The sequence below is a fragment of the Spermophilus citellus genome (genome assembly GCF_964194105.1).
Source record: "Spermophilus citellus genome assembly, chromosome: 3".
NCBI lineage: Eukaryota > Metazoa > Chordata > Mammalia > Rodentia > Sciuridae > Spermophilus > Spermophilus citellus.
The window spans coordinates 141,594,366-141,607,884 of NC_138184.1; the positions used below are offsets into that span (position 1 = coordinate 141,594,366).

A 13,519-nucleotide genomic window follows, 5' to 3' on the forward strand; every position below is an offset into this window, starting at 1 on the left:
AACTAGCAAATATGTGATATTTATAGAATCAAAGTATATCTCTGTAAGGTACTGCTGAATTACAAAAGGGGAAATATTTAATTCACAGTGGAGAAGTTTGGCCAGACAGCATAAAACCAAGTGATCAAAGCGACCATCACCAGCAAGGAGACAGTCAACATCATGAACCTCTGAAAGAGACACAACACCCACTTCTGGGGTATTCCTGCCTAAGTAACAACAATAAGGTCAAAGCAGTGTCGTCAGTGACTTTCAAAAGGTGAAGGTTTATTTGTCCCTGGTGGCACTTCATATGACTAGGGACCCATTTCCCCACCACAGGTGAATTTGACCTCCTAACCCAAGATAGCAACATCCACGTTCCAAGTGCACCGCATCTTAAGGAAAATTTCTGAAAGCCAGCAAGAAGATGTCTGCTTCCTCCCCTTTGGTCAGAGCTCACTCACTCAACTGACCTGGCTGCAAAGGAGACTGGGAAATGTAGTCTTTGTTTAGGGCAGTTGTGTGCTCTGGCAAACAATCCTAGTACCATGAAAGAGTTGTGGATATATAACGGGCAGGGGTAGGCAACTGGCCATCTCTGGCATGCGGCTGTTCTTTTGTTCCAAATCCATGTGTCTTTAACCTCCAGTTCTTCCTATTAGGATCTCGACTCATGTCACCCAGTGCACTACCCCACACACAGCATACCCACATGTGCAAGAGCTCAGAGCCACCTCCTGCAGCCTTTGATCCTCTAACAGGCCTGGGTCTGTCTCCTTCCTGTGCCTACTCACTATTTTAAAGTCTTAAGGTCATTTCCTTTAGAAATCACAGTTTCATTTGGAAATGTCTCCCAGTCTTTCTGCTGCCTAAGCTGCTGTGACCAGGATGGCCAACTTTTGTTCCTTTCCTTTATAGATAAGCAAATTAAAATGTCTCTGCTAAACAACCATGTCCCCTGACCTTACCCTTTATCAGAGCTGTGGGGAAAAGAGTAGATTTTGAGTTTTTGAGCTTAGCTGGGAACCACAGATAGGCCGCACTTCTGCACATGAGCCTAAGGAACGCTGATGGCCTAGAATGCACCAGGGGGAGAGGCTGTGCTCACAGATAAAGGGTGCCAGCCATGGGTCACTTGTCACAGATTTCCTTCTCATCTTGCCTTTTCACTGTAGAAGAACAGAATGGCAACTTTAGCAGTTTAAAAGCTAACAGGCTATGGTTTTGATTGACACACAATCACTGTTTGACAATCAGAATAATAAGAACAACCATTCATCCAAGCAAGAATTGTCTGTGAATGCTAAAACTAGCAAATATGTAAGCTCTGCTTACTGACATTTAACCATAGAGGCTTGCAGTGGCTAACAGGTAGCTGAAACAGATAACTGCAGGAGCAGAAGCAGGGAACAATATAGTGGACCAGAACAGTCCCCCTTTAGACTTAGAGCAGTAAAAGTCCCTAAGTTGTATGAGCAAAGAGTTCCTAGGCTGTTGGCAAGCCTATAAAGAATGTAAGATGCAACTTCCAATAGAATTGCACCAACTCTCTTGCCTCGATGTACCCAAAACTTGCTTATGTATAAAAGTTAAAGCTCTGCTACACTCAGGGCTCAACCTTTGGGAATTATCCCTCTGGGCCTTGGCACCACTAATTAAGTTTTGCTTCTAAATCTCAATGTCCTGGCCCTCATTTCCTGCTATACGGCCACCTCCCCAGCTCCACTCCTGTAAAGATGTGGGGTGGGGAGGTTGGGAAAGCCACATCCTTTTGAGCCTATGTTATCATTGTGAAAGTGGCTCTCCAAGTCTGGCTTGGTATACATGTGACTTGATTCTCCTGATGTGGCGGAGTGGCAGGCTGGAGTGGGGGTACCACCCGGAGTGTAGAATCTGGGATTCTGTAACCAACAGCCTGTATCATCTGTCTTCTTATTCCACTCTGGGACCTTGGGGGCTATGGCTGGCACTTAGTCAACGGGCTGAGTAAACTATGAATATTAGTATAGGTGTGTGTTATCTGACCCCTGCCTACAGGACGGGCACTGAACAAGATCAGCCCTGGTGAAATAAACACTCAAAAAGGGGCAGAGGAGGCCAGAAGATGATGGATTCATGCATATCACAGAGGAGAGGGTAGAGAGGACATGTCATGAAAGAGTCCAAGTCAGAAGTGCCCCCAAGGAGAGGTAGCAAGGGATAAAACTTTCCCTGGATGAACCACCAAGAAGTCCATCATGAATCAGAGGTTCCCAGTGTGGAAGAGAGATGGGGGGCCCCTTCTCTCCTCAGAGGCTTGGGGACGGGTATGTGCAAGCACCATACTGGACTCAGCCTCTCCCGGCCTCCTACTCCTCCCAAACTGGTGTCCAAAAAGCAGCAGTCACCTGGGGACAGAGCTTACTATAACTGGTGGTGGGAAGGTTGATTCCACAACTTCTAAGAACAAGTCCTTGCCCAGCTGCAGAAGATCCCACTAAGGAACTCATAGAAGAAGCCTGAAGCATTCAGGTGACAGCAGAATGGCCCTTGGTGTGCAGTTGAGTCCTGCAGAGCCAGTTAGATGATACCACCACTGGGACACAAGCTATGTGTGCAGGAGGAAGGTATCCCTCCACCCCAGGGAACTCGGGTCATGGGGGAGGCATCCACCAGAGGCCCAGGATGTTGACCCAGCGGGTTCTGGTTTCTTTCCCCTGCCCAGCAGAGGGCTTTCCTGCAGATGCCACAGGAAATGGAATGGAGGAGGTCAGGGGCTTCAGACAACCAGGTTTGGAGAGAAGAAACAAAGCCAGCCATGTTCAACCCAAAAAGGATGCAGTTGAGGTTGGCTGCTGGCTAACCCACAGACTGCCAATCTGCTTCTCCCCAGCCCATCTCCACCATGGAGACTAGGAAAGTGACATGCTTCCTTTCCCAGACTACCTTGCTGTTGGTTCAGGGTCACATGACACAACTGAAGTCTTCTGGAGTAGTTTTTGCTTTCTTCCTAAGAGGGACAGAGATTAAGATAAAGTCCCGTTTGCCTTCATTTTCCTGCCTTAAATCTAAATCTAAGCATGGTGCCTGGAGCTATGGCATCCATTTTGCCACCATGATAAAAGATTGAATTAATTGCAGAGATGCTAGCTCTGTTACCACTGAGTCACTGAACCAATACCCGGCACTATTATGAAATGTCAGTGGAAAAAAATTGGTGAATCCACTACCGTTGAGTATTGCATTGTTTGCATTCCTGATACATCAGGAAACCTGCCCATATCCTATGTAACAGCAATTTAGTGAACTGCTACATAAAAGGAGTCATGACCCATAAAAGTTCAACAACCCTAACTCCAAACAGAAGTCACATGAAGTTTTCTCCTCTAAAGACTCCTTCCTTCACAGTTTTATCAACATACCACAGTTTCCATGCTGCTTAAAGTGAAACAAAATGTTTTATTAAGGCATGTAGAAAGCACGAAGTATCTGCAGTGGCTATGTGGCAGGTGTTCAGCAGAGCCATTCAATCCAGCCTGGCCCAGGACCAAAAGCCCCTGAAGACTCACTTCCCCACCACCTCACCCACAGCAGCCAATCCACTCGCACACTAAGCTGCCCTGGGAGCAAGGCATGTGTTTGGATTCTCTGTGTCTTTTGCCCATGTTCAGGCCAGATGGCTTTCCATGAGAAGTCCTGACACTGAAGGAAGTCACAGGGGGGTGCTTCCTTTCCTTAGCAATCCTCCTCCAGGGCAACTGTCTGTTGGCCACCTTGCAGAAACTAGCCCCTCGTTGGCTGCTTTGGGCAGAAACCTCATATTCCCTCACAACTCCCTATCAGGGCCTTATTTTTGCAATTTCTGGACCCTGCCTGCCAGGCCCCTACCTCCTCTGCCTGTTGATGGTTCCACCAGGAGCATGTCTAAAACTAACATATGCAGTGCCTCTCCAGACAAGTCAGAAGAGAGGAGCTGGGGTTTGTGTGTTGCTTGGAGCAAGTGTAAGCTGGGAAGTGTAGGGATGCTGAGGGGGGATGGGTGCTGAAACAAGCCTGTGCTAGATGGGGCAAGGGGACTCCTGTGCTTCCGGGTCCAGAGACATCTGGTGCACCGAATGGATGAGGAGTCAGGACACCTGTGTTCTTCTTCCAACTCTGTTATCAGCTGTCTGTGTCTCTGGGCAACCACTGCCCTTAGCTTCCTGGATTGTGAAAAGTAGGGATTTGATAAGTATGTTCCATGCAATTTGGGAGACATACTTATTCTTTTAAAAAAAAGTATTATTTTTGTTCATCAAAAAATCAATTTTGAAAGACTGTTCCAGCTCTAACCCTTTGGGAAAATAATATCCATAGGTCAATTTGTGCAAATCCTTTTACTTCTCAAAGCACTTTCACATCAATGATTTTCTGTTCCTAGAACTTTCTTGAAGATTATTTAGATGAGGTCCCATTTCCCCTGCTCCACAGAGAGGGAATAAGGCCCAGATCAGTGGAGCAGGGCTGAGGCCAGAATCCTGACCGTTTCAGGGTTGCTGCACCCAGCTCTGCAGCATATGCCTCAGGTGCAGGTGGTGGCAGGAGAGGAGAGAAGCAGGTAGGTATCCAGGGGTGGGACCATGTCGGCTTTAAGGAGGGGGCTTTTTTCTCCAAATGTTTGCCCAGAAGTGTCATCTTGTTCTCAGAGTCCTTCCAGTGGGACAAGGAGCAACTTTTCAACCCAGAAGATACCTGTAGGAGAGCTTTTCCTAACCCACACAAAGGCTCCTCTGTGCAGGGAGCAGACTGGCTCCTGGGCAGCCCCTCTTTTCACTTTGGAGCCAGAAAAATAGGTCTGTATCTGGGTTGCTGGATGACCTTGAAGACAGCCAGTTATACTTGAACTCCAGATAAACAACCCAAATACATTTAGGATAAGTATGTACTGGGCAATTTGGGGCACATACTTATTTTTTTTTAAAAGTATTATTTTTATTCATCTAAAATTCAATTAACTGGACACCCTGTAGTTTTATTTGCTAAATCTGCAAAGGGGAGGCAGTGGTATGTTTAGGTCACTTCATATCAGCTCATGAGAGCCAACTGCAAAATCTTTAGGAGTTTTATGAGTTGTTAAACCACTGGTAGCTTGAAATCAACCATGGTTGGATCATTCACACCACAGAAATTGCCTGTCACTGCTAATCAGTGCTATTCTTTCTTTAGAGCTGGATTTGAAGCATTTACAACATACCACTATCTATTGGCTTCCTTGTCTCTGACATCCTGGGTAAAGACAGAAACCATGTCCAGGAGACTCTACAGTCCCTGGGAGTCAGATAGTTTAGCATCCTAGAAAAATGGAATTTTCCACTTCCAGGACCCTAGAACACAGGATGTTGGAAACTTAGAGCTCTAAAGTGAGGATGTTAGAATCTCAGACTTTCAGAAAAGATGTGAGTGCTGAAAGCAGGGGCATTAGATGCTACCCGTCCCTCCCTAGCACGTGGACAAGTGCTGGCCCTCCTGGCTCAGGGCCCAGACCTCTTGCGGGCCACGATGAAGCACATGCCGTTGTTGGGAGCAGTGGTGGTGGAGTAGTTATGGGGGCTGTGCAGGAGCCGCTCGATGTCAAAGCCAGCGTCCAGCACCGCCTGCTCCACCTCCTCCTTCTTCATGGACACGCAGGAGAACTTGAACTTCCCCACCATGTAGGACGAGATGTTCAGCGTGACTGTGGTCACCAGGTGGCCGCCTGGCTTGAGCAGCGAGGCGAGGTTGCGCAGCGCAGCACGGTAGGCTTCGAGGCTGCAGCAGGCGCACTCCATGGCCAGCAGGGTGAGCACGCAGTCGGCCGGGGGCAGCACCACCGGGGCCAGCGGGTTGCTCAGGTTGGCATCGCACTTGAGCACACGTTTCACCCTGGCCCGCAGCTTCTCGGCCTTCTCCTGCCAGCGGCCACTGCGGAGAGAGGGCGGGGCTCAGGGAAGGCAAGTCCAGGCTGCCCACACACACAGCCTGCCATCTGCAGATGGGGGAGTCCCAGAGTCCCTGTGTGACCGGTCAGTGGCTCTTCTACAATCTAGGCCTTGGTCCCCCAGCAGGAAAACGATGAGGGAGTGGTAGGAACCTTCCAGTGAGCCCCCCTTTACTTGATCCCCAGGAAGGAAGAAGAGCCCCAGGTGTGGGCTGGTGGATCAGCACGGTGAGATGGAGGGATGAATTAATGAATTAACTGCAGATGGATTTGTGGTATGGCTATTTTAAAAATACCGTGTGGGGAGATGAAAAGCAGATCCAGGAAGCTAACAGGGAGCAGATTACTTAGTTAGTCAGTTCGAAAGTTTGTAAAACTAAGCGCAGATTGTTTAGACATACATAATCCATATTAGTGATTCTCTCAGGTGGAGACGCAGGGAGCTAGGAGGGGAGGAGCATTGGGTGAGCCTTCACTGTGCCTGAGCTCAGGGTTGTGGTGGGCAAAGGCCTCTCACAGCTGGGGAGACAATAGAGGGAGGGAGGGAATTGGGAGGGAATGAAGGGGGAGGGAGATAAGAGGGAGGGAGGGAGAAAGGGAGGGAGGGAGGAGGAAGGAAAGAGAGAGGGCAGAAGGAAGGAAGGAAGGAAGGAAGGAAGGGCCCTGTCACCTGGCCTTCAGTGGTCATACTTGGCTATGTCACACTTCAACACAGTCCTATGATCCTATAGCTCAGAGATCCACCTACTCTGCCCCCACCCCAAGACATCTGGCCCCATTCTTGAGGGTCCTACTGTCCTCAAAATGTCAGGGACAACTGAGGCCAGAGAGCCCTCTGAGAAAGGTGTTGGGGGGGGGCCCAGCAGGAGACCCTCCCAAGCTGCATCCCCACCTGTTCCCTTCCAGCTCGCAGGCAAATTTCAGCACCGAGGTCCAGTCATGGGCCCCTGGCTCCTTCCGCAGCCACTTCTCCAGCTCCTCCCGGTTGCGGTCAGTGAAGTCCGAGAGAGTGATGTCTGCAAAGGCCTCGCAGGCAGCCAGCACTTGGTAGATGGTGGGGCCTGAGCCAATGTCGATCAGTGTGTCCCCCCGAAGACCCCCTGTGAGGGAGAGGGGGGGGTAGGTAAGAGAAATGAAACCTAAAAGAGACAGAAGGGCCTGGAGGACACACGCCCAAGGGGAAGCGGCACCAAGCACGAGGGTTTTCCTGGCTCGGCAGCTTCCAGCAGGTAAGACCCATCCCACACGCGTGACATAAATTAATTTCCATTTACAGCTCAGAGCCACCTATGGGGCAACTACTCCTGTTTTTCCCATTTTACACATTAGAAATCTGACTCAGAGAAAAGGTCAACAATTCACCCCGTATCTTACTGGGAACTGGAACCCCAAGCCCTGTTCTGGAAAGGATTCAGGCTGCAGTGTCCCCAGGCAGGGGCCCTTTCAGTCTCAGACTCCCTGGACATCAGCCCCACTTGGGTGGGTTCCTTGATGGGAACATGGAGTGTGGAGCCAGCAAAGCGGGGAGCTGAGAGGAGATGACCTGGGAAGACCCCCAGTGAGTTGAGGCCCACCTGGGAGCCGGAGGGAAGCGTGACTCCCAGCATTCCCTGCAGAGCCAGGCTGGAGCCGCCTCTCTGCTCTCTGAATTTGTTTCCCCACCTGCTTTCTCCACCAGGCCTTGTAGCCTAGCAGCCCTCTCTTTCCCCTGGGCCACCAGACAACTCTGTCCCTCACTTTTTTCCAGCCAAGTACCCATAGTGAGGACACAACTGCACAAACCAAGAGGACATGGCCAAGCACCATGGGTCCACCTTACGGACGGTTCAGACCAGGGTGCTGGGCGGAGGGCCCTGCCAGCAGGTTAGTGACAGGGCTGAGACCCCACGCAGCACTTCCCGAGTAGGGCTGTCCTCACAGCCACAAGCAGGCCATGCATTCCAGGTATGGTGCCATCCCAAGGTCATCACAGTCCATTTGCCCTTGACTTTCTCAGGCCTCAGAGCAGGGCTGGACTTGGTGATAATCCGGAGAGGCTTCCCCACCCACCCCTCTCCTTGAGGCCTTCCAGGAGAGCAGTTTGGGAGCTACAGGGTGCTGGGTCCTCCCCTGCACATCCTGAGCCCTGGGCCTCACAGCTCCTCAGCTTCTCAGGCCTGTGGGAGACAGACGGGACTTCCAGGAATACAGTTGTCTGAAGAGGCCCAAGGTCCCACCCCACCCCACGTCTGCAGCCCTGAGAGGAGCCTGGACTCCCCAGGACACTCTTTCTCTGTCTCCCATCTGGGTCCCTGGAAAGAAGCTGAGGGCCGAGGGCCACCTCTGTTCACCTGGGCCAAAGGTCTTATGGAGACACTCCAGGTTAAACTTGATCATCTCCGTCTCAGGCGATGGGCCATCCTCAAAGCTGTAGTAGGTGGCCAGGTAGTCCCTGGGCAGGAAGTGCTTCTGGTACACATCACCCCTGGTGAAGCTGCCCTCCATGGTGACCCTCAGCTCCAATCCTTTCGCCTGCCTGCCTGCCTGCCAGAGTCTTATAAGGGCTCATCCCTCCAGACTCCACCCCCAGAATTCCCGAATCGTCCCTTTGCTCCTCCCATGCTGGCCTGTCCATGAGTTTCCCCTTCTGGGAGGATGCAGAAGGGACGGGGACCCTCCTCACTCCACCACACTGGCATGCCCTACCTGACACTCTTCTAAATCCAGAGCCACGATGGCTGCAGCTGCTTCCTCTCGGAAGTGATGTGTGTCTGTCAGGGGCAACTGATGGTGCCAGCCCTGGGTGCAGCTCTCTCCCGAATGCACGTGGGGCAGGTGTCAGACTACCGTTTCTCCATCTGTGTGCCCGCTTCACTGGCTGTAAGAATCAAAGGCATCCCCCTGGGTCACAGGTATCCTGGGCCTGAGCACATAGGAAAGTCCCCACCTGGACCCTGGAAGTCAGCAGGGCCCAGTGGCTCTCTCCAGGCCAGGCAGTGGGCATTACGCCATGCAGCCCAGTCCTGGTGGGGATCAGAGTTCAGGCCCAGGGATGGGAGCAGAGCACTGGGAGGGGGGGCGCACGGGGAGATGAGAAGTTGCCTCTGGGTACATGAACCCCTGTACCTCAGTGTTCTTCCCTTTAAAATGGGAATGGGTTGTAAAATCTCCCCCAGACAGAGAAAAACTCAGCCTCCTTTTTTAATTTTTTTTTTATTTTTTTTGGACCAGGAAACCGCTCTGACTTGGCCACAAACCAGACTGAAATGAATCTGCCACCCTGGAGGTTCGGGCCTGCTGCCCTGGAAATGGGAGGAATAAGAATGTGTTCTTCTGACTTTAAGTAAACAAACAACTCAGACTCCCATAATCTCCGACAGCCTGCAGTCTCCAGAGGCAGGATCAACCCAAGGTCACTCCCCCTGGCTTCCAAGGGAGGCCAGGGACCATGGCTGAGCAGGCAGGAAATTGCTGTGTTCAGATTACATAACCCAAGAAGAGTTTTTAAAAAGGGACAGTGCTAACAAAGACACCAGTGGCACTGGGGGAAGCCACGAGGTCCCCTTTTTAGCCAGGGTTCCCTGGGGAAATAAGACCAATGGGATGTGTACATAGAAAGAAAGGATTTGTCTTAGGGAATTGGTTCTCAGGGTGATAGAGGCTAGCAAGTTCAAATCTGCAGGGTGGGCTGTAAGCTAGAGACTCAGAGAAGAGCTTATATTATAGTTGAAGTCTTAGGACCACCTCCCTGATTGGAGAAGGCCAGTCTTTTGATGCATTCAGGTCTTCACCTGATTGGATTAGGCCCACCCACACTAGGCGGACAATCTGCTTTACTCAAAATCCACTGACTTAAGTGTTACCCCCATCAAAAACACCCTCATGATAACTACTGTGTTAATAAAATAAAAATAAAACCTCACAAAAACTTCCAGAATGATGGTGGACCACGTATCTGGACACCACAGCTGATTCAAGTTGCCACGTAGAATAAATATCACAATAACTCAGGGCTAGTGGCAGACAGGAGCTATTATTCTCTGAGACCTGAGACAAAGCTGTGTAGAGAAGGCCCCCTGCAGCAGCCAAACTAAAAAATTAATTACCAGTCTTCCTTCTCTTCCCTCCCTCAATATCCAGCTGAAACCTGGAGGGCAACGGGGCTGCAGCTGGGGTCCCCTAAAATAGCCTCTGGAGGCCCACAGCTGCTGGGGAGGAAAGGAGAATGGGTGCTGAGAGACACGTGGATGCACAGCACAGGATCCCAGTCCCGGTTACAGACTTGGAGTGGAAGGTGCACGCACCATCCGGGAGATGCCCAGAGCCCGGCAGTGAGATGGGGCATCTAGGGCTCTCCGCATGGTTGGGGGAGAACATCCCTCCCAGAACGATCCACCTGCTGCAATTGGATGCCCTTGGAAGATCGCCCTTCCCAGCACCAGGCCTCCAGTGTCTCCTGCTGCCCAGAGGAATGAATGCTAACTCCTCCCCACCCCACCCTGGGGCATTCCAGCGCCTACCCACTCAGCCTCCACCTGACTCTCCACAGCCCACCTCACATCCTGATCCCAGCCTGGTCCCATCCGCAAGGAGATCATCTGCTCCAAGATACATCTCTCATGGATGTATTCTAAGAAAGGGGTTTTCAGCCATTGACATTTGGGGCCAGATAATTCTTTGTTGGGATGGGAATACTGAACTGTGTACTGTAGGATTTTTAGCAATCCTGGCCTCTGCCCACTGGATGCCAGTAGCACCCAGTTCCCAGTTGTCACAACCAAGAACGTCTTCAGACAGTGCCAGAGGTGTCCTAGTAGGAAAAACTGCCCCAGCTGAAGACCTCTGTCCTAAGGTCTGCTCTCATCAACTGGATGACATTCTGTTCACGCTAAGGCAATTTCAGTCCCTTTTAAGAATGCACATGTCATTTCAGGAAGCTTTTTATTTGTTTTATTTTTATTTATTTTGTTTTGTATTGAGGCAGACTCTTGCCAAATTGTCCAGGCTAGCCTCAAACCTGTGCACCTACTGCCTCTGTCTCTGCAGTACTTGGGACCAGTGTTTGTGTGCATTTGCTTGTGTGTATTTACGTGGGGGTGGAATTTGATGCAATGTTGTGACAGGTCCTTCTCATGTCCAAAAACATAGGGCCTCCCATGATTTTCAGGGGCCCTGCCTATGTTTATTCCCGCGCTAATCGAAGAGAAAAGATTGATTCGGCAAGTGGGTGAAGTAAACAAGATTAAAGCCTGGGGGAATATTTGACGAAGTCAAGGACAAGCTGTTTTCCAGGGCAGGCTCACTGACCCGGGCTGGGGAAATCTTGGCCATCTCTGGATCCTGTTTCTTCGCCCTAAGGGATCTTTCCTATGATTCTTTCTTGTTTTCCAACCAAACCCCCGAGAATGAGGCATGCTGGGGCCATTTGCTGACCCTATGTCTCTCTGTCTCTATCTCTTTGTCTGTCTCTGTGGGTGTCTCTGGCCTTCTGCAACAATCTCCCTCCACCAGCACCAGCTCCACCACTCATTTACTGGAACGGAGTACACCCAAGGACACGCATCTGTGACCCTGTTTCATTCCTATGTTCTTGATAATTTATTAGCTGATAAACTTCAGCCAGAAAACCAACACAGAAGTTCTGGCTTCTTCTGTGTGGATCTGAGCCCTTCCTGAGAGGGAGCCCTGGCCAAGGAGATGATCCAACTCCCAGTACAAGAGTCTGGGAGGAAGAAAGTGGGCAGCCCTGGCTGAAGGAGCAGGCAGAGCAGCAGGACTCCAGAGAGCCTGGAAGGCAGGCTGTGTGGGGGAGGAGACTACCTGGCCACCGACTCTGCCTTCCACTCAGACACCTGAAATTTAACCTTGGAGAACCTCTTCCAAGCCTCCTCTGCAGGTGAGTGGTGGGATCCATATTGGCAGAACAGGCTGCACCTGACAGAATGAGCTGCAGATGATAGTAGGAGACCCCCCACTCCCACCCCAGGCCGCTAAGTAGTAAGGATGCTGCAGAAACAGCCCCGCCCCATCCTGTCTGTCAGTCAACCCACAAGGCCTCTACCAGTATGTAGGGCGGGTGTGTCTGGTGCCCTTGGCCTTGGAAGTCAAAGAGCTGGGCTGGAGTCTGTGGCAATCTGCCTCAGTGTCTTCACCTATAAAATGGGCAGGGTAACCTCAGACTTGTGGTGCACCCAGGCCTGTGCTGGAGAAATACAAGAGATCAGGCAGGGGGACAGTGCCTGCTGTCCAGTGCCTGGGCCTGCCTCCTCTGTCAAAAGACCTTAAATCAGGGCTCTGGCCAGGTGCACGCCTGTAATCCCAGAAACTCCAGAGGCTGAGGTGGGAGGATCGTGAGTTCAAAGCCAGCCTCAGCAAAAGTGAGGCACTAAACAATTCAGTGAGACCCTGTCTCTAAATAAAATACAAAATAGGTCTGAGGATATGGCTCAGTGGTCAAGTGCTCCTGAGTTCAATCCCCGGTAGCACCTTCCCCCCACAAACACACACAAAAAACAGGGCTTTGTAGCCTTCATAGGATCTTGAATCCCCATGAACATTTTTCTACACACAAACACACACGTGCACACACTCTCAATTTTTTTTTTTTACAGAAAATGAAGAGAGTTTATGGTTACCCAAAGCCAAACCATAGCACTCAATTTACAGATTCTTGCTCTGGGACATTGGCATTGGGTGAACCAGTAGATTCGCTCCTGAGTTCCTCAGCGCACTCAAGGGGAGACTGAGGCTCAGTATGGGAGAGAGAAAGAAGGGTAGCCAGCCCAGGTCAGACAACCAATAGTAACAACAGCAAAACTAAATTTAGTATTGCCATGCACACTTGGGCTGGGTGCACACTGCACAGACCGAGGGGTTGTTCAGTCTCTCAAAAAAAATCTTGCCAATCTTTTAATAGGTGCCATATAAGATATATCAAGCAACACCCACAGGAACACAAAGGAAAGCACTCTAAAGGCTCCCAAAGAAATCTGAGACTTCCTGGAACAGGGATATTGGCACTTGGTTTTGACAGATAGATGGATATTAAGAGAGAACAGAGGAGGGAGGAAGCTGGGATTAGAGGGTATGCACTTGGCATTGCCTTTGCCTCCTAATTCAGCACCACATCCTCTCATCCCCTGATCAGCTGAGCTGGTTATGAACCCACTGGCTCAGTCCTCAGCCTTTACCCAAGACTCTGTCTCTGATCACTTTCCCCACCATTTCCAATCCAGAGTCAGAACCCATTGGAAATAGTTTCAACAGAGTCAATCCTAACATGTCCAGCAGCCAGGACTTGTCCCACCACCTCCCACGGCCCCCCACCATACTCAGGGCATCAAGAGGGTGTGGTGTGTGAGCCAGGCTATGCCACCCTCCAGCTTCACTCCTCCAAGCCCCAGCTATGGGTCTGGGGCCCCGCATGGCCCAGAGGCTACTCACAGGCAGGCTCAGGCCTCCTCTGTGCCTCCCGCCTTGGATGGTGTAAGGAGGCCTCAGGGTTCTTCTCCATCGGCCACAGTGGGGCAGGGAGCTGGGTGTCCCCAGGCCCTCCCGATGCTGTGTCCCTCAGGGGAAGCACAGGAGACATCCTGGCAGGCACGGACACTAGCCCCGCCACCT

At 51.0% G+C, this 13,519-nt stretch overlaps 1 protein-coding gene across 1 annotated transcript; it reads right to left on the reverse strand.

The window, feature by feature from the left end:
* Positions 1–3,400: 3,400 nt before the first annotated feature.
* Positions 3,401–8,428, reverse strand: INMT (indolethylamine N-methyltransferase). Its single transcript, XM_081283740.1, has 3 exons — positions 8,248–8,428; positions 6,810–7,017; positions 3,401–5,901 (listed from the first exon to the last, which is right to left on the reverse strand). Exons 1-3 carry the CDS (start codon positions 8,399–8,401, stop codon positions 5,472–5,474), a joined length of 792 nt encoding a protein of 263 aa, XP_081139866.1. The 5' UTR covers positions 8,402–8,428; the 3' UTR covers positions 3,401–5,471.
* Positions 8,429–13,519: the final 5,091 nt, after the last annotated feature.

Coding starts and splice junctions, on each gene's coding strand:
- INMT (XM_081283740.1), bottom strand. CDS start 8,401: ATGGAGGGCAGCTTCACCAGGGGTGATGTGTACCAGAAGCACTTCCTG. Junction 7,018..8,247: donor CCATAAGACCTTTGGCCCAG/GTGAACAGAGGT, acceptor TCTCCCTCACAG/GGGGTCTTCGGGGGGACACA. Junction 5,902..6,809: donor TGCGAGCTGGAAGGGAACAG/GTGGGGATGCAG, acceptor CTCTCTCCGCAG/TGGCCGCTGGCAGGAGAAGG.